Source organism: Natrix helvetica (genome assembly GCF_964273705.1).
Source record: "Natrix helvetica genome assembly, chromosome: 1".
Classification (NCBI taxonomy): domain Eukaryota; kingdom Metazoa; phylum Chordata; class Lepidosauria; order Squamata; family Natricidae; genus Natrix; species Natrix helvetica.
Window position 1 is genome coordinate 92,511,278 of NC_138548.1, and position 25,480 is coordinate 92,536,757.

Sequence of the window (25,480 nt, forward strand, 5' to 3'; positions counted from 1 at the left end):
AGCAGGATAGGGGAATTGAAGATCAATTCCGCAAATGAATTCAGCTAATAGATAATCTTGAACATAGAGATCATTTTCTTAACTCTGATGATTGAAACATTGTTCCATATACATTGATTCATTTTTATTTCTTGTGCTTCCAATATCTCCTTTGTATGAAAATATGGAAATTATTAAATATTATCAGACTTTGCCTTTTGAATAGTATGTTCACAAATCATGTTCTTGATTTATTTTACATTATTTTTGCATGACAATTGCTGGATGTTTAATGATTAATTCATCTTCTGACTTTGTTCTGAGGTACTTCTCTTGACATTTTAGCATCCTCACTATCAGATCCCTGAAAAGCCTTATGCAATGTCACAGTCTTTGAGTAAAATCCATATGAATTATTGCATGGGATGGTTTGATAAGGAGACCATGTCCTTTTTAATCTGTATAGTCTTTGTTTTCTAGACTGTAGGGACATGTTGTTTTTCTTTAAACACATTGTAGGACGTCATTGTTATGAGCTTTGGTATGCATGCTGGAGTCTGCAGATGAAGAGGTGGTTGTTTTTAAATGTTTCTGGTATAAACAACTGAACAATCCAACTGAACAAACTGGGTAGCTTGTGTTTTAACACATGTTTTGCAAATTAGCTGGGAGCTATGGGGTATCAACAATTCTTCCTAATTATAGATGGTTCTTGTGCTTGTATCTGAATCGATGCTCAGAATGTCAAAATGTAAGTAGCGAATCATGTGCAGCACTATGGAAGAGTGAAGTGAGCAGACATTTCCCCTGCTTCTGGTATCCAGAGCTTTGACACTATTTGGGAAAAAGGGTTAAAACAGCCTCACCCTCTCTTTATTTGGAAAATTGTTTAATAAAAAGGGAAGTGAAAGAAGATTGTGTAGGGGGGGGTGTTAAGAAAGGAGTTATATCAGGAAAAAAGCCAATGGCAAGGCAGCTCAGGAGTGGTCTTCAGACAGCAAGAGAAAAATGCCAGTTTTTGGAGCTGAGTGGCAGAGCTGAGAGATGGGGGGGAAAAGAACCCAAATAGATTCTTGAAAACACAGGAGAGGCTGGAAACCCACAACCAAGTCAGCTGCAGCAGCCCAGGTTCAGAAACCTGCTCCAAGAACAGAGGAATGTGAGTCCAGGGAATGAGGATGGGGTAGAGAAAAGTGCATTTGCAAGTTTAGAAAGGAGTGAAAAGGGTTTTCACATGCAAAAACGGCTGAGGTTACAAGAACAGAAAATCTGGAGGAAAGAGAAATATTTAGAAAAGTAAGAGCTGAGAAAGACCTAGGATAAGGAAAAAGCATGAGTCATATAAGAATAAGATAATAGAAATAGAATATACAGATAGAAATTTGTACATTAAATAGAAACAGTTAAATAGAAAATAGATAGAAAAGCAAGATAGGAGATTATTTGTGTACAATAAAGTAGTCTTCTATGAAAAAGCACTCTGAGTGTTCATGTCCTCTACCATAATTAAGAAACCTCCTAACAAATGATAACAATGGTGGGATATGTCACAGTAACCAAACATAGAGAATAATCAGTTTATATGTGAAAGAGAAAAGGTGATTCTGCTTCTGAGGTAAAAGAGACCGGGAGATGAAGGGTTAGAGGTGAGCTGAGGTGGCACACTGGTTAGAATGCAGCACTGCAGGCTACTTCAGCTGACTGCTAGCTGCAGTTTGGCAGTTCAAATCTCACCAGGCTCAAGGTTGACTCAGCCTTCCATCCTTCCGAGGTGGGTAAAATGAGGACCCAGATTGTTGGGGGCAATAGGCTGACTCTGTAAACTGCTTAGAGAGGGTCTGTAAAAGCATTATGAAGTGGTATATAAGTCTAAGTGCTATTGATATTGCTAAAGCATTAGAGGCAAATATGAGTATCCTGGCCTGTGATTCATATACACAAACAAGAGTTTACATAAGGTGGCTTGAAATGAAGAGGGAGATACTCAAAATTTCCACTACCAGTTCTCCAGAACTGGTCAGAACCTGTGAATACCACCTTTGGTCATAGGTACATCAAGAACATTTTTGCGACAGTAACTGCTATGGTCATTAAGCAAACAAATGGTTTGCTATAAGTGTGGTTTTGCTGAAAACCAGAAGCATGTCAAGCGGCCAGAAAATCAGGAAATTCAGATCATTCAAATGAGTATAAAGAATTATTGCAAGCTTAAGCTCTCCACGAGAATCTGGCCAACCAACAGACCATTAAGGGAAATATGTAGGAGATAAGAGAAGCATTCACGGTGGGCTGGACTTTGATCTCTTACAAAGAAGTGACTCATGACTTATGAAGTGTTTGCCCCGCTACCCCCGGGTCATCAGCCTGGTCATCACCTACAAAGTGCTTGTTTTCAGAAAAACTGTTACATGGCCATGTGACCCTGTACATCACCATTAATATGGCTATGCTGAGTGCCTGAAGTTCAGTCATGTGACTATGAGGAGGGAGGGGAACTCTGGGAACTTCAAATCCAGGTTGGAAGTAAGTAAGTAGCCTCAAAGTACATCTGCCATAGCTTTGAACAGTTGCTAAATGATCGGTTGTAAGTTGAGACTACCTGTATAGTGCTTCTTAAATGAAAACAGCCACATAGTGGAGAAACAACAGCATCTCCAAATACAGTTTCGGGAATGGCAAGGGATGGACCCTATGAAATATGCATTCTAAAACTCACAGAGGATGAGAGTACAGAATCTTTTTTGCTATGTTTAACAGAATTGTTGCAAATGGGTTACAAGTTTAGCATCATGCCTAATTTGAAAAGCACTTACATTTTAGAGTAGTTTACCAGCATAGGAAGCAATAGACCACAAAAGGGTAAAATAAGTATCAACGTGAAGTAACACAATATGCATACCCACAAAGGATTCACGGATATCCTTACAATGCTCCGACAGTTGTAGAGGAATTGGGACCTTTCCTGGCTAATCTAGGAAGAAAATGGTTTAGATTTGATGAATAATCAGTTAAAGAATAGGTGGGGCCAGTGGTAGTATTCATCCAGTTCAGACCGATTTGAGCAAGCTGGTTGTGGCGACCTGCGGGTGGGCACTTGCCCACCTGCCCTGCATCTATGTAATCTTATTTAGCCATGCTTTCTAAGCCATGCACATGCATGCAAGCCATGCACATGAGCAAAGCGCATACATGAAAGGCACATGTGCTCACAAAGCGAGCATGAATGCACGTGTACTCATAGTTTCAGTGTGCGGGGAACCAATCGGTAGTAAAATTATGTGAAACCCACCTCTGCTTTCGGCTATTTTAACTCTCCTTCCCAGGTAACACCAAAACTCCAGATCCCAGGAGAAAAAGAGATGCCTGCTCACTCCAGGTAGTGAATTTAATTTTCCACAAACATATTTGGTGCTTTATCCAGTACCTGAAGAACAGAAGTCACAGAAAGTGGAAGCACTGAAGCAACCTTTGCTGGCATCATTATCAGCTGAAAGGGAGATCATCAGGAAATTCCAGAACTGGAATATACTCTTGGAAATAGGAAAAAGAAAATATTCTGGAAAATGGCAGTGGAAATGATTTCCATATTATTCATGCAGTTACTAGGAATTTTGCTTTAGCGGGAAGCATATACTCAAGAGTGAGGATACCACAATCTGAATTAAGTCTAAAAAAGGAAGCTACTGTGCATGATATAGAAATGTTAACAATTTCTCATGTTGAGATCTATTTGAATTACAAAAGCAATACAGCCTGAGTGTTAATTCATCACACTATAGACTTCTCTTTCCATTTTTTAATGTGACCATAGGATTTGTTAAGTACTGTTTCCTGAGCATCAAGTCTTAGTAGGACACATTTCTTTGACAGCACTAGATGCCTACAGAATAATAAATGCAAACAAACCACTATAGCTCTTTCAATCATTTCTAAGGATTGCTTGCTTTTTCAGATGTTTCTCTTAAGGGAATATATGGATCAAATTGAATATTACTTTGAAAAGGGTAATTAGACTGATTTTTCAAAGCAAAAAGGTCATGTAGGCAGGAGCTGGCAAATTATTTTTATCTCCAGAGTCTTCTGGATTTTTTTTTGTTCCCTGCTGATTAACAAATTCAACTAGGAAATGGGAATAAAATACATAGAACTAACTATAATTTCCTGAATAATCAATTTTGTCCTTGTGGAGGATATGAACAACATTTGGCCTCCTTTGTTTATTTGGCTTCTGTTACACATATTAATCCTGGAGGAACTAGAAAATTTTAGTGTTATCCATCTTTACCAGACAACTATTGCTCTTATTCCTCACAAAAATGTGCCCTTTTCCATCAAGAGTTGGGCCATTCCTATGCTAAGAAGCAAATCCTAATGGCTAGTTTAAAATAAGTGGCTAAGTCCAAATCAAATACACTATTCTGTGACTTGCAGCAATCTTTAAATTGAGTCTGATTTTTGTTGTTAGACATTTTCTGTCTATCACATAAGGGAGGGATATTATAAAACATACAATTAGTATATGTGTGTGTGTGCACATGTATGTATGTATGTATATGTATAATGTGTGTGTATCTATGTATGTATATATGTATATGTATACATATACACGAGGGGTGGGTTGCTGCTGGTTTTACTACCAGTTCACAAATCGTGCATGTGCTTGCTTCGCTCGTACGTATTTGGGCACTGTTCAATGTAAATTGTTCTGCGCACATGCGCAGAACAATTTACAGTGAAATGCGCACATGCAGTCACTAAAATCCAAAATTGCGGTAGCCCTGCAGAGGCAAGGGAACCAGTTCAGGAGCATGGCAGGCCTGGGTCACTGCCAGTTCTGCAACCCAGGTCTGACTTCCACTATTGTTTCAGCTGAACCGGGCCGAACCGGCAGCAGCCCACCTCTGATATACACACACTCTGTCTCTGTCTGTCTTTCTGTCTGTCTGTCTCTTTGTATACACAAACATAGACACACAGAAACATGCACAGGCACAGAGTTAAATAGCTTTACTCCCAAAATGTGTTTTTAAGATCTTAAAAGGTTGCGTTATTGATCCTTGCAAATTTTAAGGTAGTTTCTTCTAGTTTAGGATAGCCATTGAGTACACTCAAACTTCAGCCATCACTTATGAATGAGCAGCAGCAAGGTTAGGTCTCCTATTTCGATCTTGGTAAATTATTGGAGTAATTTCAAAAGTACAGATTCCTCTAGGGATTTTTGTGCTCTCCCCCCCCGCCCCCCCCGAAGCTCAGGCTGGAAATCATTGGGACAAAAATGCCTAGCATTAGAATTTAAACATTCTAGCAACAGCATCTTCTGGCACCGCAAAAACTAATATTTTTTAATCATATTATTATGATTATTTTGCATTACAGCCCACTGTCAGAATTACGGAATATGGTTTTGTGAGAGGAGTATTATTATAAAAACACAATATTAAAATTTCTTTCTCCCCTCCTCTCTCTCCTACCTGCTGCTGCTGTTGTTGCAGTGAGTTAGTAGCTAACATATGTACAAAGATTAGAAACCCTGGCTGTTGTTTAATCTGTAGAAAAGGATTAAATCTCTTGCTTTGAACTATCTCTGGAATTGTTTTGTTCTTAAGAGCTCTTTGCAGTGTAAGAGTACATTCATGCCGGTCTGCTTATGAACTCTGCTCACAGCTTGCTGAACTGAAGAACTGTAAGTTTGGTAACAACTTACAAAATTTCCATTGCAAGCCTCTCTTGTAAGATCTTCTATAAGCCTTTTTGAAAATATAGTCATGTTAGCATCTTTCTTCCTCTGAATATATAATCTTTTTTGATTTAAGAGTTGATACTGTAGGTGCTGTGCCTTATTAGAACATTATTAAGAAAATACAGGCAGTCCTTGACTTATAACAGTTCACCTTCCGTAAGAAACTCAAGACCCACCTGTTCCGGCTAGCAGACCTAGCCTAATCAGAATCTTAAGTACAATCTATTACTGCCCTTCCTGGATGGCTTTTTAATATTGTAAATTTTGGGGTTTTAATTTGGTTTTAGACTGTTTTTAACTTGAAATGAGTTTGGGTATGTCACAGACCGTATGTTTATGTCGGGTGTCTAATGTATTGTTGTTCTTGCTTTGTGGTTTTATTTGTACTGTCTGTACACCGCCCCGAGTCCCTGCGGGGAGAGGGGGCGGTATATAAATTTAATAAAACTCAAACTCAAAACTTAGTGACTGTTCAAAGTTACAACAGCAGTGAAAAAAGTGACTTATGACCGTTTTTCACAGTTACGACCTTTGCAGCATCCCCATGATCATGTGATCAAAATTCAGATGCTTGGCCACTGTTTCACATTTATGACCGTTGCTGTGTTCTCAAGGTCATGTGATTCCCTTTTGCAACCTTATGACAAGGTGAGAAGATGGATTCACTTAACAACTAGGTTACTAACTTATCAATTGCAATGATTTCACTTAACAACTGTGGCAAGAGAGGTTGTAAAATGGGGCAAAGCTCACTTAACAAATGTCTTGCTTAATATAAATTTTGGACTCAATTGTTGTTGTAAGTTGAAGACTTCCTTCAAAAGCCGGAGCATTTCACTAAGTAGTCTGTTAGCTGATTAGGAAACTTATAGTAATTAAAGAAGAGGGCATATGTAGAAAACTACTATTAACCAATGAGTTTATTCTTCAGGAACTTAGAAGAATAATTCAAGAAAAATAAAAAACCAACATTATCTGTAAATACTGTTTAAAAGAAAACAAACATGAGGCAACACACTTCTCTTTGGAATATACGTAGGTAAATAGCAATTACAACTGTAATAAGTCCAGTCCTGAATAGAATAGAATAAAATTTTTATTGGCCAAGTGTGATTGGACACACAAGGAATTTGTCTTTGATGCATATGTTCTGAGTGTACATAAAAAATATTCATCAAGAATCATAACATATAACACTTAGTGATAGTCATAGGATACTAATAAGCAATCAAATCATTCTAGGAAACAATAAAAGCAATATAAGTTGTAAAGATACAAACAACATAGGTATAGCCTAAGTGGAAAGAGGTAAGTACCAGTAAGTATGAGAAGAAGAATAGTAATACAGTCTTAGTAGTTAATTTGACACTGTTGTTGGAATTAGTTGTATAGCAGAGTGATGGCATTTGGGAAAAAAACTATCCTTATGTCTTGTTGTTCTAGTGTGCAGAGCCCTATAGTGTTGTTTTGAGAGAAGAAGTTGAAACAATTTATGTCCAGGATGTGAGGGGTCCATAGATATTTTCACAGCCCTCTTTTTGCCTTGTGCAGTATACAGGTCCTTAATGCAAGGCAGGTTGATAGCAATTGTTTTTTTTTTCTAAATTCTAATTGTTTTTTCCCAGATGAATACATGCAGCAACATTAAGATTAAAATATATATCTGTTATAAAATGTACTATCTGATTTTCATAGATAAAATAATCTATGTGGTAATCAGTTAATAGTGAGTAATGAACAACACTATGTATGAAAAAAAAATCAAGTTATAATTGATTACAGAGCAATCCATTATGATCAAAACCGACTGCTTGCCAACACCAAAGGCCTAAATAATTATGTTTACACCTAGAAGTGGGAAACACATACAGCAATGGTGTAGTGTATCTTTTCATAAAGCACGACAAAGGGCAAATATTTCATGCTGGCATTGCGAGTGATAGAGACATATTGGGTAGGAACCTGAGCCCATTTGTACATTTCTAATTGGATGAAGAATATTATTGAAGATCTTCAGACATGAAAATATCTTGAGCCAGCAAAAAGAGGCAGGTAAGTTATATTGGAGAGAACCAGATGTGGGTTGCTAATATTTTTACTACCAGTTCAGGCATACTTTTGCATGTGCGCATGTGCACAATGCTTCTGTGCATGTGCAGAAGCATCCAGGCAGGTGGGCGGAGCCTCCCACCACCCCTACTACCGGTTTGGCCAGTCTGGGCCAAACTGGCAGCAACACACTTTTTGAGAGAACATTTCATAATGGCCAGTATTGCAGATGTCAAAGTTTTATTTCTTATGGCCATGACCTGATCTTCCATTGGGAGGCACAGAAGTCTCAGAAGCTGAATGGATAGATAAAGTTTTGCTAAAATTGGATCTGGAAGTTGTCTGCCCAGATATGTGTGTTAAAGGAAAGTGCAGAGAGATACTAGGAGAAGCCAAGGTTCTTTAGTTTTTAAAAGTAACATTGGCTGCTTCCAGAAGCGATCTAGATTGCCAATTTTCTTTCTACAATAATTACTGGAACTCTGTACCTTCCTGCAGATTGCTTCAGCAAGCAACAGATTGCAATGAAGAAAAATCCCTTTCCGGCAAGCTTCAGAGTTGTGGAAATATGTAGCCAAGTTTGAGAACAAATGTGACAATATCCTATTTTACCCAAAGGGAATGAGTTTGGATAATTCTCCCTTGACACTTTTCATTATGTTCTGAATTATTCTCCAAAAGAGCGTCAAATTCTCTGGTAAGGTGAGAGTTCCCAAGAGATCTACGTGGGTAGAACAATAGAATTGGGCCCATTTGTTTGTTTCTTTCATGTCAGTACATGAGAGCTTTGGTCAGCAGAGGACACCAGTTGGATAACAGCTCATCATCTATAATAAAACTTCTTTTGACATATTCATTATTAAACACTAATATATTTAGAGCTGTCATTATTTTTGACATTTGTCATTTTTGTTACATTTAAAAAAAATACTTTTCTTGCTACCCATTTTCACTTTTGGTTCACAGTCTGCATTTCTACTTCTTGAAAAAACAACTCTGTATTAATTGGCTTCTTCTTTCAGTTCTGATTAAAAGTGACCAGGGGCAGAATTAAAGACTCATTGTTAGTAACAAATAGAGGAAAATATATAACTGACTAATACTTTTCTAAGAATGTTGATAACATCAGTTATAAATAATATAGCTTACTTCAAATCAGATTCAAATCACAATTGACATAGAAGCTGGTGTGAAGCAAAGAATGAATGACCTACATCAGGAGTGGGTCAGTCTTCAAGATGCAAAGGGGCTAGTCATTCTCCTGACCAGTTGGAGATACATGTGAAAGAGTGATTATATACCAAAAGGCCTAAGGATGGGTTCCCCCCAACCCATTTTTGCTGGTTTGTAAGGTTTTAAGTGTGAAAATGTGAGCAAGGTGCCTCTGGGAGGCAAACTTTTCCCATTTCCATTTTTCGTACCTTAAAATTCCCCAAACTAAATTATACCATCAGTATTCAGTTGCAAAGAGCTTAACATTTTCTGTCACACTGTTGGGCTATTTGGGAGAAGAGATTAAAGGGTGAAAATAGGAACAGTTCATTTATTTCTTAAATGTATTACACATCTTTCATTGAGGAACCGAAGGCAATGTACATAGTCCTTTCTCCTCCTGTGATTTCCCACAACAACAACAAATCTTTGAAGTAGACTGAGGTCAGAATAAAAGTCACAGAGTGAGCTCTCATGCCTGGTGATGAACTGAGTCCTGGGTCTTCCTAGTCATAATTCAATACTTCAACGATTACATCACATTTGCTCTCTTATATTGCCTTCCCAAACTTCACTTTCCTGTTTTTACTTCATTTGGGCCAGAATAATGAAACAAGACTGATACTAAAATCTGTACTGCTGGTAAGTCACCCATTTTATCACTGAATTTCAATGATAGACTTTTAGGGTGTAGCCCATGGGTTGCCCATTCCTAATTCATTTGCTTCTAAACATAATATTGCCATTATTTTCAATATTATTTCCATGTAATACCATGTAAAATGTAAATGTTTCATCGTTTTCCTTATTTAGGAGAAGGTGTCTTATATCAGTTTATTATTTGTATGTGTACTGACACTTATGCACTGGGGACAAATTCCTTGTGTGTCCAATCACACTTGACCAATAAAAAATTGTTCTCTTCTGTTCTGTTCTGTGCTATGCTATGCTATGCCATGCCATGCCATGCTATGCCATTCGTAAACATTGAAAAAGTCTTGTGATGGAGCAGGTCATTTATTTCCCAGAAGCCTTCCGACTCCTCCTTTTCAAGCTATTATTGTTTCTTTGTTTCTTGTGTAAACTGAACAAGAGATGTTAAGGATTGGCATTCAGATTCTTGGTACTCCAAACCGCTAAATCCCAGCTAACTTTTGGAAGGTTCACTGAAAGAATTGGAGTATGAAATTACAGTGATTGCAGTAGTCACTCACAAAAATCTGGAAGGAATGAGAGAGCTTTAACTGCTTTATTAACTGCTTTATTTATTTTTTATTAGTAACCCCAACTTGTTAATCTAATACACAACCAGTGATGGGCTTCTGCATGGTCACATGGATTTGGGTGAACCCTTAGCTCTAATCTCTGGTTGGGCCTGCACGTCCACCCTTGTGCTAAGCTATCCATTTATAACTAACTTTCTAGATCGTTCCCTCTGCCCTCACTGCTCAGCTGAGTTTTGGGCCGCCCCTGCTTTACTCACCAGAGCTGCCTGAGTTGATTACCTGCTTCTTTGAAGCTCCATTTCACTCCCAAAGGGGCACATGCGAATGAAGCTAGCGTGCTTGCTCACAACCAGCAAACTGCTTGTGAACGTAAGTGCAGCCCACCTCTGAATACAACCTAATACAGTTATCAAAATACTTCATAGGAATTATGAAATCTCATGTGTTTCTGTGATATCTTAACTATCCCTTCTATGAGAAACCCCCCCCCCTCAAAGTCCTTCGTAATTAACCCAAATGACTGACTAAAGGAGAAAGTAGATATTTCAGAAAGAGGATTAGAGTGATATGTGGAAAAAAATCTTGAGTTGCTTGCCAAGCTACATTTATGAATGGGATTTTCTGAAAGACTGTCAGGAAAAGAAGTTATGCCTTTTTTCCATAAATTGTTTGTTAAATTCTCCCAATGTTACTTGCAAGTAACATTCTGTCTCATTTGTATTCCTTAAGTCATAGCATTGAACTGTAACATAATACATGTTGATTTGTGTGTTTCTATATTGGAAAATTCATATTTCTTATGTCAGTGAAGACAGATCTAATGGAGTGCTTCTAGAGTTGTATTTGGTCAGAAAAAATAAAATGCAATACCCTTTGTAAGTTGCAATGCAGATAACAGTGCATGCTTTTGTTTAAAGCCTTGAGGAAAATGTGTTAGTTTTTAAGAGAAGGTGCAGTTTTTCATGGAATATTGATCGTTACTTTGGGAAGACTAGACACACTCTAGAGAAAATACTAAAGTCATAAATAAATAATGTAAAACATTTGGAGTAAGAAGCCAACAAGAAAACTGTAAGACCGATACGCTATTTTATATGTATGTTGAAGTCTCTATATAGACTCTTAAACCACTTTTGTATGTGAGAAATTTAATTGTGCTCTCGTTGTTGAAGAAGTGATGCACTTTAAATATTGGTAGAGATAATAAATACTTTTGATGATTTCAAAAATATAGACTTGGTGAATGGCAACTTGTTTTATTACTCTAAGAGGTAAATTAGTTCAAGAGGAAATATGTCATTATTATCAAGCAAATGAGGGGTAGCTCTTCAGTGCATCGTTAATGATTACAACTTTGAATGTAGATTTTTGCCTCAGTATTATAAGGTATCAGGGTTGATTGTAATTACAATGCAGATAAGCAGTTATGTTCATAATTATGTGAATAACACTTTTGACTTCATTTAGTATTTCTAAGCCATAGGCTTTAAATGATAATATTATGTTGGTTTCCTCCCTCTTAATTAAAAGATTTTAATCATCTATACAAATATTAGTACTTTGTTAATTAGTCCAAAACAGTTCAGAAAACGATACAGTGCATTTTATTTAACTGAGCATTACTTTTTTTTTGCTAAATGTTCATTAAAACGCAAGTAATTTGGTTCCTTTAAAAAGCAACATTTCAGAATGAGTTGTCACCCATACCATGTTTTTGCAAAAATTATAAAAGATGAAATGAATAAATGGAATTCTCAAACTATTCTTTTGTTTGATCCTTTGCTCCAATAATTAGGATTAGGATGTCAAGGCAAACCATGATTTATACAACTGTACCTTTCTTTTTAATGATTAAAAGATACCAATTTACAAATCTATACTGAACAGATGGAAAATAAACCATTGTATTTGCAACCTTTAAGAAATGCTTTTTTGTTATTGCTTGACCATTGCTTCTTCAGCCATCCATTGCAGGAACTGTACTTTAATATAAAAATGGGGAATCTTTTTTGGATTAGGGACTATACTGATTATTCAAAAGAGAAAGTTGATTGCTGCTCTTATGAGCTAATTTTATTTTAAGTACAGCATAACTGTGTACTATTGAATTAAAATCTGTTATATGATCTATGGCCCTACCTACCTACCAATCATCTTTGAAATCTTATATTTCATCTGACTCTGGAAAATGGATATTCTTTTGTCTTTAATTGTTCAGTTGCAGGCTTAGACATAGAACTTATGATAGTTTGATTTGCCCTTGGGTTGCATTTTGTTTATAATTTCTACTAATGTTTTTTATATTCATTTTTTAAAGGTTTTTTTTTTTAATAATCAAAGCTGTTACTTTTTTCTAACCACACCATTTGCTTTACAGGATTTATGAACGGGTGATAGATCGTCCAGAAACAAATCTGACCCCAGGAAGCAATTTGTGGCTAGGGCAGCGCAACAGAAAACATGGTTTTTTTAAGGTAAGGATGCAAAACATTGCCACAGTTGAAAAAGCAATAAAGTAAAACTTGAAATACTTACTGCTATTTCAAAATAATAGTTATTTTTCTCTTTGAATGTGTATTTGTGTTACAAAAGATAGAGTGTTTATAGAACTTCAGTGATTTGCACTGATTGTATGCAATATTTCTTTTGGACAGTATTTTTATTACAACATGCAGTGAATATCCTATATTAACATTCTCCAACCTGGCACTCTTCAGATACTCTGGGCTACGAACAGTATAATTCTTAGCCATCCAAATTCCACAATTCTATATTATTTATAGATGAAGAGAATCATACTTCTAACATAAATCTAGAAGCATCAAGTTGTGAAAGACATGCCAAAAATTAATTATGATTAGTTATCTAGAATAGTAAAGACAATGAATCCTAGCTATATGGCAGATCCTAGATGACCTTGGCTGATCCCAAATGGTAGAGTTAGATGTGATTAGTAATTGAAAAAGGGACCACCAGGAATTTCAAGGCTGTAATTTAAACTAGACCAAAAAAATAGAGAGGAAAACCTCCACAAGTATGGAAATTCATAGCAGCAAGAAAGCAAATGACAAAATGTGCCTGGATATGTTATCACACAAATGCCTCAATGTATGTACTGACATCTGACATGGTAGCACAGGTACATAAGGTGGCATTTATGGCATGTCTATGCATGTGCTTCATTTTGTCACTGCTGTGGTTTGCTGAAGACCCTGCTGCCCAGAAAAAGCAAGAAGGTTGCCCATGAAATCATCAAAGGAACCTTTATAGGAAACACTGTATTCCTGTGCTTCCTCTCTAGTTTCATTCATTCATTGTTTGGCTTCTATGAAATCTACAGGGAATATTAATTGAATCTTACCGATACTGCTGGAATATTTTGGTTTAATTTGCACATGCCCAAAATATGTCCATAGTTGCATCAAGGAGATGTGGAGCTTTTCCCAAACTGACTTCAGGTGTATTGGATCTGCCGTCCTAACTCCCAATCAACTATCTCAATAGACTGTATCTGGAAAGTGTTAGTTTGGGGAGAGTGGTGTTAATATTAAAAATGCATTTCTCTCAAATCAAGTTGGTACTTATATACTTCAGCCAGCTCAGATATTTCCACTGAATGTGGCACTAGAATTGTTACTGAATATGGCAAACTATAATTGGGTATGCCAAGTTTAATGAAAATAAGGACTAAGGGCAGTGGTGGGTTCCGGATCCCATTGCAACCGGTATGGTGCAACAGGGCCCAGCATCCCCCACATGTTCCCGTGCAGTGCATGTGCACATGCACAGCATTCACACACATGTGCATGCATCCTTACCTCCGGGGCTCCTCCGTGATACTTCAGCTGCTCAGGGGAGTATCGTGCAGGCACCGTATGCTCCGTGCACATGTGCAGAAGCACCAAAGAGCTCAAATACAGGTAAGGAGATCGGGCGGATGGGTGGGCTTTCCAGAGCACCATACCGGAACTGTATCCGGTGCTCCCGACAGGCACTGGTATGCCTGTACCGGGGGTGTACTGCCTGCAACCCTCCACTAACTAAGGGTGATATGTTCCAATATCTAAGGGGCTGCCACAAAGAAGAGGAAGTCAGTCTATTCTCCAAAGCACTGAAGTCAGGACAAGAAGCATTGGATGGCAATTGATCAAGGAGAGAACCAACCTAGAACTAAGGAGAAATTTCCTGACAATTAGAACAATTAATCAGTGGAAAGTACTGGGGAGAGTAGAATTAATACCAGAAGTGCATTTGTAGAATTAATATTAGAAGTGCATTTCAAGGAGGAGGAGGAGCTTCCGGGGCAATGGAGGGACCTTCCTAGAGCTCCGTAATGATGGGGCTCCCTGGCAGGGATAGCGGGCGCTTTCGGTCCCCACCGGTCATTTTGGGGACCGTGAGGGGGTCAGTGGTAACCCTGGCCATCTTTGAGAACCAACTGTGACCCGGGGGGGATAGCTGAGACCCGGGAAAATCAGACAGCCGGATGGACAGGAGATGGAGGATTGCGAGAACGCTGAGGCTGAGCCACGGCAGCGGAAAAACCGGAAATGTGACTTGCATGGCTGCCAGGATGAGGAGACAGCTGAGAAACAGAGGAACGGAAGAGCGGAGGAGCGTTTCCATGAGGGAGCGAGTCGGTGAGGAGGAGAATAAACTGTTCGGGGGCGGTGTGTGGGCCCAGCCGGCGACGGCAATGATGGCGGCACTGGCGGAGATGGCATTGAAACATCGGGTGCCATATTTCCTTCCATCTCTCTAACCGCGGTGAGCTGCCTATTCAGGAGGCTGAGGGGCCGGAGAGGAGCTGTGGGGATTTAAGAAGCAAGCCAGGGGGGGCCGCCGGAGGCTTTGGGCGACCCCAGAAGATCAACAAGCCATGAAACTGGCCTTGGCACTTCGCCTATCCCCCCCCGCCCCCCCCTCGGATTTCCGATTTAAGCACTTTAAGAATTTTAAGAACTTTAAGAACTTTAAGAACTGCCTCTTTAAGCACTTTAAGCACTTTAAGAACTTTAAGAACTGCCTCTGGGCCTCGATGGAGGTCTATTGACTATCATGGTTCGGCGTTGTAGGCTTCCTCTCTCCTTTTATTTATCCATTTACATCTTGGCCTTTTCACATGTATTTACATCCTGGACCTGCCATAGCCATAGTTATCATCATCATAATCTACTCAAGGGCTGATATTTTACAATTGCGAGGGTCCCCCCTGTCACAGGTATGCCCCCCCCGCCCTGGTGAGGGCACACCTCGATGAAGGGTTTATTGACCCAGAGAGGTGGAGGAAGCGGGGGATCAGGGTTTTTTTAGTAAAATGTTTTTTAAAATTTTTAAGGGGTTCCAGGGAGGGGGGGAGGGTTACTCAACCTGGGGGTATGGATATAGCCAGGTCAACAGGTGGGATCAGGATGGAGGGGAGCGGAGTGGGGGAGGTGAAAGGTTACAGCATTCCTATGGGGGGGAATCCGATAACGACGGTCGTAGGGAGGGGCGGGCGCGAGGACACCAGAAGAACACATAGTCGGTTGGGAGACCGGGGCTGTTGGACACGCCCAGTCACTTGTACCAACCCCCGCAGTCTAGGTGGACAGGATCGGCAGAGCCTGGGCCTTAGGCTGATGTTATGTAATGCGAGGTCCGTGGTTAATAAGGCCCCCCTCATCAGGGACTTGATCTCAGAGGGGGAGCCGGACCTCGCAGGAATAACGGAAACCTGGTTGGGCCCGGAGGGGGGGTTGCCCCTCGGTGAAATGTGCCCTCCAGGTTACCGGGTGTTCCATCAGCCACGGGCCCAGGGTAGGGGCGGTGGGGTAGCGATAATCATCCGGGAAGATTTGACTCCGAGAGAATTCACTGTGTCGCAGACATCCGGTTGTGAGTCTCTGGGCATGAAATGGGGCCCAGGGAGACAGTTGGGTCTGTTGATAGTATACCTGGCTCCCCGCCATACATCAACGGCCCTGCCCGGACTCCTCGAGCTGATCGCGGAGATGGCGGTTGAGACCCCCAAGCTACTAGTGATGGGGGACTTCAACCTGCTGTCGACGGGAGAGGCATCCGAGGTAGCCCGGGAATTCATGGCTTCCATGACAGCCATGGATCTGACTCAAGTAGTTCGGGACCCCACACACGAAAGACGCCACATACTGGATCTTGTGTTTGTCTCCGACCAGTGGACGATTGATCTGGGTATAGGGAATTTAGTCATCACGCCCCTGTCATGGTCAGATCACTCACTTCTCCAACTGGACTTCCCTGGCGCTACCCCCCGCCGCGGGGAGGCGGAACCAGATTGTCCCAGATGGTTCCGCCCCAGGCGTCTGATGGAACCAGATAGGTTCCAGGCGGAGCTTGGGCCACCTCCTGCAGACCTGTCCCGCTCCCGGGCAGAGGACCTGGTGGCCGCGTGGAATAGTGCGGCCGCCGGAGCCTTGGACCGGGTTGCGCCTTTGCGTCCTCTCCGATGGCAACGATCGACCTGGGCCCCCTGGTTTAATGGGGAGCTAAGGGCGATGAAACGCCATAGGAGACGCCTAGAGAGCAAGTGGAGATCCTCCCGCTCCGAATCCGATCGAACACAGGTAAGAGCCTACTTAAGGACCTACCTTGTGGCAATAAGAGTGGCCAAGCGTCAGTATTGTGCCACCCTTATAGCGTCCGCAGAGAACTGCCCTGCCGCCCTGTTTCGGGTGACCCGCTCCATGCTGTCGCAGGGACAGCGGGATCCCCCCGTTGCAGGGCAGGGCAGAGGAGTTTGGGGAATACCTGCAGGATAAAATTGATCGGATCCGGAGGGAGTGGACCCACCCCAGTGTTCCAGAGGGGGCGTCCGAGGCTAGTCTTGAGATTCCACACTGGGAGGAGTTTGACCCTGTTGTCACCGAAGATTTGGACAGGTTGCGCGGGTGACTGCGAGCCACCACATGTTTATTGGACCCGTGTCCCTCCTGGTTGGTACTGGCTTCCTGGGAGGGTACACGAGGCTGGCTACTGGGTCTGGTGAACGCTTCGCTGGGTGAGGGCCTTTTACCAACCGCCTTGAAAGAGGCGGTGGTGAGACCCCTGCTCAAGAAGCCTTCCCTGGACCCAGAGGAGCTAGCAAATTATCGTCCTGTCTCCAACCTTCCTTTTCTAGCGAAGGTTGTTGAGAGTGTGGTGGCTCAACAGTTCCCGCGTCACCTGGAGGAAGATGATTATCTAGACCCGCGCCAGTCCGGCTTCTGGCCTGGTCACAGTACTGAGACGGCCTTGGTCGCGTTGGTGGATGATCTCTGGAGGGCAAAGGATGGGGGTTGTTCCTCCATCCTTGTCCTATTAGATCTCTCAGCGGCTTTTGATACCATCGACCATGGTATCCTATTGCGCCGTCTGGAGGGGTTGGGGATCGGAGGCACCGTATTGCGGTGGTTCCGCTCCTACCTCTCTGGCCAGACGCAATGTGTGTTGGCAGGGGAGCAGAGGTCGACCCCGAGGCCCCTTACTTGTGGGGTCCCTCAGGGGTCGATCCTCTCACCTCTCCTGTTCAACACATATATGAAACCGCTGGGCGAGATCATCCGTGGTTTTGGGGTGGGATACCACCTGTACGCTGATGATACCCAGCTGTACATTTCCACCCCAAACCAACCCAACGAGGCCGTCGAAGGGATGTCCCGTTGTCTGGAAGCCGTGCGGGTCTGGATGGGTGACAACAGGCTCAGGCTCAACCCCTCCAAGACAGAGTGGCTGTGGCTCCCGGCTCCCCGATACAACCAGCACATTCCATCGCTGGCCATCGGGGATGAACAATTAGCCCCGGTGGAACGAGCACGCAATTTGGGCATCCTCCTTGATGCCCGGCTGACTATAGAAGATGATGTGGCAGCCGTGGCGAGGGGGACGTTCCACCAGGTTCGCCTGGTGCGCCAATTGCGTCCCCTTTTGGACCGGGGGGCCCTGCGCACAGTCACTCACGCGCTGGTGACGTCTCGTCTGGACTACTGTAATGCTCTCTACATGGGGATCCCCTTGAGGTGCACCCGGAGACTGCAGTTGGTCCAGAATGTAGCCGCGCGGGCCATCATGGGGAGTACTAGATACTCCCATATAACACCTCTCCTGCATGAGCTGCACTGGCTTCCTGTGGCCTACCGGGTGCGCTTCAAGGTGTTAGTCACCATCTTTAAAGCGCTCCATGGCATAGGGCCTAGTTATCTGCGGGATCGTGTCCTGCCCCATACATCCCTGCGGCCCATTCGCTCACACAGAGAGGGCCTTCTCCGGGTGCCGTCCTCTAGAGACTGTCAGAGGGCGGTGCCCAGGAGTAGGTCCTTCTCTGTGGCGGGTCCCACCCTTTGGAACGACCTCCCCCCAGACATCAGGACAACAACCGATCTCCGCTCCTTCCGCAGTAAACTGAAGACCCACCTGTTTCGGCTAGCCGGCCTGGCATAATCTCGACAACTGTTCCACCCCTTGGTTAATTTTAATTGTCAATGTTAGCTTTTAAACTTTTATTCTTATTGGGGTTTTAACTTCTCTGATTATTGTATTTATTTATTTTTACCTCCTTCTTTGTAGTCCGTAGACCGTTGCTTGTGTACGTCGCCCCGAGTCCCTGTGGGGAGAGGGGGCGACTAATAAGTCTGATAAAATAAATAAATAAATATATATATACTTCAGTCAGCTCAAATATTTCCACTGAATATGCACCCGTACAAAAAAAATGATTTTAATAATCTATCATCAGAGCAAGTGTCTGTGATGTGACAGTCCTGAGAACTTTAACTTTAACTTTTATTTGATTTCTAAACCGCGCCCTCTCCCAGAAGGGACTCGGGGCGGTGTACAATCATATTTAAAACACAATAATATACATAGATATAAATATAAAATAGGTATAGGTGTGGCTGGAGGAGGTAACATATAATTTACTGTACAATAATAGTTAAAGTTCAAATTTAAAATTTAAAAATTTTAAAAAATTTAAAAATGCATTAAAAACTATCCCTAAAAACTATCCCGGGATAAAATGTTTGCCAGGAGGTATACAATGGGACTATAAATGGGCCAGGCCAGCTAATTGGAACAGGTGGGTCTTGAGTTTCTGTCGGAAGGAGCGGAAGAAGAAGAAGCTATGCTCTGTCTATTTTTTCCAAAACTGGCAAAAGCAAAGGATCCCCCCCAACACCACAATTTGGAACCCACTACTAAATTATAAAAAGTCATGGCACCTTCATGTCATTGGTGCTGATAGGAAGGCCAAGATCAAAGATTCCTATTGCTAGCACAGGGGCTTTACTACTTACGTGTGTATACATAATTTATATTAACTAATTAATAGCTGATACCTGCTATTTGTATGCAAAAATGAGACTTTGTTTCCATGTCCTCCCTGTGTCATCCATAAAATTATTTAACTGAGTCATTGTAAAATAAATGTAAAATCATTATGCTTTGTGCTCTGTTGTTAGATACTATTTTACTTTATGAATGAGGTTGTTTTTATTAAAAGTCTGGCATATTTTGAACTGTTGGTTACTTCCTTATTCTAAACATCCAATGTCGGTCCATATATCATATTTACTCCGGAAGAACATTTTCTTCAAACTTAGTTCTCTCTGTTATTTCTTGGAAGCAAAAGAACCGTGACACCTTGTAGGGCATCACTATACCATGCCTCCTTTCTTTTAAACATAACGCTATGATGAAACAGTCATATTGATTAGTGGCATTTTACGGTAGAGATAACCTTCAGAGAATATGCTGGAACGAAAGCAGAATGAATTTTAAAGCAAAATTCACTGAGCATTTTGGCTTGCAGTTTTTTTTTTTTTTTTTTTTGAAGGTACAGGAATGAAAATGATTCTGGCCCACCTTGCTCTTCTCACTTGGATAATGGAAAATGAAAAAAAATATCAAGGTGCTACGTCTTAGAGCAATACACTTTTTTAAAAAAAAGGCTGGTGCTTTGTATGAGTGCCGTGTCCATCTTTATTTTCAAACCCTTTCTCCCACATAAAGGTAAAAGATAAAGGTTTCCCCTGTCCAGTTGGGTCTGACTCTAGGGGAGCAGTGCTAATCTCTGTTTCTTAGCCAAAGGAGCCAGCATTGTCTGAGGACACTTCCGTGGTCATATGGCTAGCATGACTATATGCTAAGGTGCTTCTCAACGAGATGGTGCCTTTTCGTCTACTCAAATTTGCATTCTTTCAGACTGTTAGATTGGCAGGAGCAGAGGCTAATAATGGAAGCTTGCCCCATCACATGACACTCGGATCTTGAACCCAGGCTGTCAGCTTTTCAGCTGACAAACCCAGCATCTTTAACTGCTAAGGCATTACACCCCCTTCTCCCCATATCTCCTCTGATTATAGGTGAAGGATATTGTAAAACTAGTTGGCTGTTTCTGGTTCTTTCCCAGATGAATACTTTTAATAGCTTTTGGAAGACAATTCATAGAGTGTGCAATTACCTGCATTTTCTTAAACTGTCACACTGGGCTGCCGAAACTTCAGTAGTTACAATGGTTGAAGGAACCATTAGATGCAGAGATGAAATAGCCACAGAAGTGGCTTTACACAAACAAAAGATTGCTCAATTTGTCCACTCAGTACGAACCTTCTAAGAGGTTTTAATATGATATAGCTAATTCTAATGCATTTTCCCCATTTAAATGTTGATGGAGAAATGCTTCAATGCCTAGTCTTTATTTCTCTGCCTAATGGTTGTGCTGTCACCCTGAAGTGAAATTGATGGCATTATTTTATTTTACAGCTGTTGGGCTGTTGTTGGTTTTTTTTTTAAAAAAAAAAAACTTCAGCTGCTTCCTATAATTCTGCAGATGGGAAACATATGTTTATGGACATACAGTGTGCACACACAAAACTGCAGACATACACTATTAGTAATAGTAGTAATATGATTTAGACATAGAAACAGCTGACATTGAAGAACTGATGGATATTATCCAAGTATATGTTAATATTTTTTATACATCAACACTTTGAAACCGCAGGATAGCTGCTAATAGGATAACAAACTGCCAGTTTTTATAGATCATAATGAGAGCAGACAAGTGTTTTTCTTGGGTCTATGAATGTCTGAGTATTTTACTAACTCTGCAGGGCAAAAAAACATTTAATTGGTTGTTTTTTAAGCTTACTTGTTATAATTTTACAAGTGTTACATTTTGTTCTTATTAACCAGTGCTAAAACGTATCCTTTTGGTAGTGTATAAGCAATGTGCAGTCCTTATTCTTACATTTACACACCCAGCAAAAGAACCATATCGAAATAAGTTGTTTCAGGGTTTTAATGTACAAAACTTTTTTTTGTAAATATTTTCACAACAAAGAGTGTGTTTAAACAAACTTTTCTTTTGATTTTTGGAAGGAGTAATGCTTTCGAAGTTCTACTTTATTATGAAAATTATCTAATCTTGTTTTGATTACTAAAAGGAAAGCAGCATATATCTTCGGCTCCTCTTTTTAAGATAAGAATAACTCAAAATATTCAGGAATGTGATCTATTCCTATTATTTTTGTTATCCAGTGTAACATTCAATATTTTTTCCTGTTATGATAATTAGGTTTTTACTAAATTATATTGAATTCTCGTTGTTTGGAATATTTTTGTTTTGTTGGGAAGAAGAAAAAAAATCTAACAGTTTAAAGGAAATCCTCACAGCACCTTTCCAAATAGTGATTCTCATTGAAAAGTTCTATCTGTAAAATCAATGTGGTTTTGCACTAATCAGAGTGGAAGCCATTTATTTAGATGCAAAATATCTTCTTAAAAGAGTAGCTAGAAATAAGCTTTTAAAAAAGAGTGAGCATTCTGTTTCTGTTTTCATTACAAAGAGAAACCCCCCTGCAATGTTGAAAGTGTAAAGAAAAACAAATATTGAAGATGTGTTGAGCATTCATATTATATATATATTCTCTCTCTCTGTGTGTGTGTGTGTGTGTGTGTGTGTGTGTGTGTGTGTAGGTAGGTAGGTAGATATAGATATAGATGTAGATAGGAATCTTCAACTAAAATAGAGAAGCAGAGAGATCTTTTTGATTAGCATGTTTTCAAATATTCCTATAGAAATATAGGAATAATCACAATAATCAACAGAAAACCTTCCTAATCCCAATGGTTCTGTCTCAAGTATCATTGAGCTATAATCTCTTCAGTAATGTTTCTGCTTTGGAATAAAAGACCATATGCTAATAATACAGTATTAACCCAAAGCTCACAAGTCTTCATCCAAGGCACTGAAGTAATTTTTCATTAATATCCTGAAAATAAATTTTCTTACACTATTATATAGTCTGAGATCCCAACTTTGAAGATGTTCCTCCCTTTTGTTCTTTCTGGTTCATTCAAACCTGGTGGGAAGTTCCTACTTAGACTATATTTGCTTTGTGATGGAAAGCTGTCTTCAGTCTTGGTGTCTTCTTGGTGTTTTTGCCATGGGCTTCCTTCTAGGTATCTAAGTATAACTTCTTTTTTAGAGGGATCTGAAAATTCTTCTCCTTATTCAGGAAGCATTGCCCATCTCCCAAGTCCAGCATTGCTTATGTGCACTTCCAGACTGACGTTCTGATCCATCCATGTTGTGGATTAATTATCAAGGGAACTCTATGACACATCATCATCAACATTGATGAGAATGTGCAATTGCAACAGTTCGTAAGTTCTTCCTGCTGCAATTTCTTGTTTCAGAAATGTCCTTTTGCTAGAGTTTTTTGCATAAATTGGATTGAAAGGTCTCTGCTTGCCTCTTTGTCAAGATGGTAATCTTGTGTGTGGTGTATGTGTGTGTCTGTCTGTCTGTCTGTCTGTCTGTCTCTGTCTCTGTCTCTATCATCTCTTCTCTCTATTATGTCTCTCTATATCATCTCTACCCCCTTCACCATCATCATTTCCATTTTATTAAATTTCTACGAATGTATGTATGTATGTATGTATGTATGTATGTATGTATGTATGTATATAAAATGAAAAAAGTAAGGGGTGAAGTGCAAGGAATAAGAAAATTTTTTAAAAGTAACTTCTGACTTTCTTCAGTACAGGTAGAAATGTAAAATACACTAACCTTTTCTAAAATGCAATAGTACATAGTAGTTCTATAATTTTAGTGAGTTTTAATCATCAAATCCCAACATTAAAATTTCATTTCTTTCAGTTTCAAGCAAAAAGTCCAAAGTGATCTCCATGTAGACACAAAGCAGTGGTTTCTTCCATCTCTGTGCATGCAAAACTCTCACTGTTCTTACCATGTATAGAAACAAAGTCCCTTTTCCCCCTCAAGCCAGGATGGTAATATTCTGACTGGTTTTTGTTAGCACTACAGATATTTACCACAGAAGTGAATAAAGAGTACCTTAAGAACAGTTTACTCAACATTCTTGCAGGATTCTCAGTTTCCCATGATGAATTTCCACAGGGAATAATAATAAAATAATAATCGGTTTTGTAGCTTTTGTGGTACCTATAATTTGGACTGACTGACCCTGACACCTGCCATTCACCATTAGATTATGAGCTGGATTTTTAATACTTATGTTCAGAACTTAATGTACGCAGCTTATCATTTTGAATATTTTTTTGCAGTTTCATTATGCTTATTGGTATGTCCTTTGCAACTGATTAAATTAAAATGATTAACTTATTTAGTTTTATTTCACCCTGATTACTTTATGGCTTGTAATATCTCCCCTTTTGGATAGCAGGCAGGTTAAAATTCTTTTCATAAATCAAAATTAGTAAATTCTTATAATAATATATGTCATTCCAGACCAAGCAAAATGCTGTGTAATGAACCCTTGGACGCCGGTGCTGTAGCATTGCATTAGTGAATGCTGCCTTACAGTGCCAATGGATCTGTAACTGAATGTTTTCCTGCAACGTTTGCTGTTATGATCCATTCATGTCAGGCTAGAGTTTACACTCCAGCTTGACATTTCCTGTCTCAGAAACCCATTAGTGGCTGAGACTGGTTTTCTCTGAAAGCTACTTTTTACAATCACACGCCCATTATAGTTGCACCTAAATGAATGAAAATGATCTATCTGCTCGATAAGTAACTAATTACCATGCATAATTTAAAAAGCCACATTGTTTAAATGTATAGTTCAATTATCCAAAAGCAGTGAATAGGGTTTTGACATCAGAGTAGTATTCAGGTGGTTCTCTCTGATTCGGGCAAACCGGTAGCGGCAGCTGCGGGACGCTCCGCTCACCTGCCCCCGTGAGCACTATGCATGCGCAGAAGGTGGTGCGCATGCACAGATGAGTGCGCTCACATTTACAAACTGGTAGGGAAGGTAAGTGAATCCCACCTCTGGATAGCATGCAATCTGGGCTAAACTTGGCCCATTATCCTTTTTGAGTTTAGAGGTAATGCTTTAAAAGTAAATCAAATGGGGAACATTTATTTGATTTGAGTGGTCGTATTAAAAAAAAAAAAGCAAACTGAAAGCTGTAGAAATTTATATAGTGAGGCTTAAACCAAGAGAACAAATCTTCCTTTATTCTTAATCGGAGATGATATGATATGGTGTGATTAAATAAACTGGGTACTTATTTGAACTAATTTTAATTTACAATCCTCATTCCATTTCTAATCACAGAAAGCTACTTTTGGCCCTAAGTGCAGGTATGGATTTTTGTGTATACAGTTGAATGAAAGCAGTTTTTACAAGCACCACAATGTAGGTTATCCTACATTTGGGGTTATCCACCTGGATGTTCTTTTCAATTGGTAAAACTTTGTCCTTTTGGATAGAAAAAAAAAGTCCCTCCTACCTATTTAAATATTGATTTCAACTGTGTGAAGCTTGTATGTGTTTGGTTTCTACTCATTGATTGGGCAAAATACTTTTTTTATTTTTATTTTAAAAATGTTATTAATGTTCTGTGAGACTTGTGCAGTAATCTGGTTATTTTCATTAAGTTTTTCAATTAATATTTGATTTTGAAATAACAAGTGGGAAGTAATACCCACAGATCGACTTTTGCTTTTAGAGCAAGTGAACATATAAATGTTACATGATGCTGCATTTGCAAAGCTTGAAGCACTAAGGCCTATATTTTATTTATAGTACAAGCTTTGTATTCTGGGTAAGATACAGCACACTCCATCTGCAGCACTCTAGTTGTAACTAATCTTCGTCAAGTCAGTCTATTTCATTGTCAAAGGCAAGCTTTAATGAAACAATTAATTCTTTTTTCACCTCTGTAGAATTTTCAGAATGAATACCTCATTTAAATTCTAGTCTGAGGCTGTATTTAAAAAATG

General features: G+C 40.0%; 1 protein-coding gene across 3 annotated transcripts in view; it reads left to right on the top strand.

The window, feature by feature from the left end:
- Positions 1 to 25,480, top strand: part of NELL1 (neural EGFL like 1) — a 609,773-nt gene that overhangs the window by 215,943 nt on the left and 368,350 nt on the right. For all 3 annotated transcript variants that reach the window (XM_081938833.1, XM_081938832.1, XM_081938834.1), the window contains exon 5: positions 12,584 to 12,680. In XM_081938833.1, the coding sequence (XP_081794959.1) occupies positions 12,584 to 12,680 (97 nt within the window). The remainder of the gene's footprint in view (positions 1 to 12,583; positions 12,681 to 25,480) is intronic.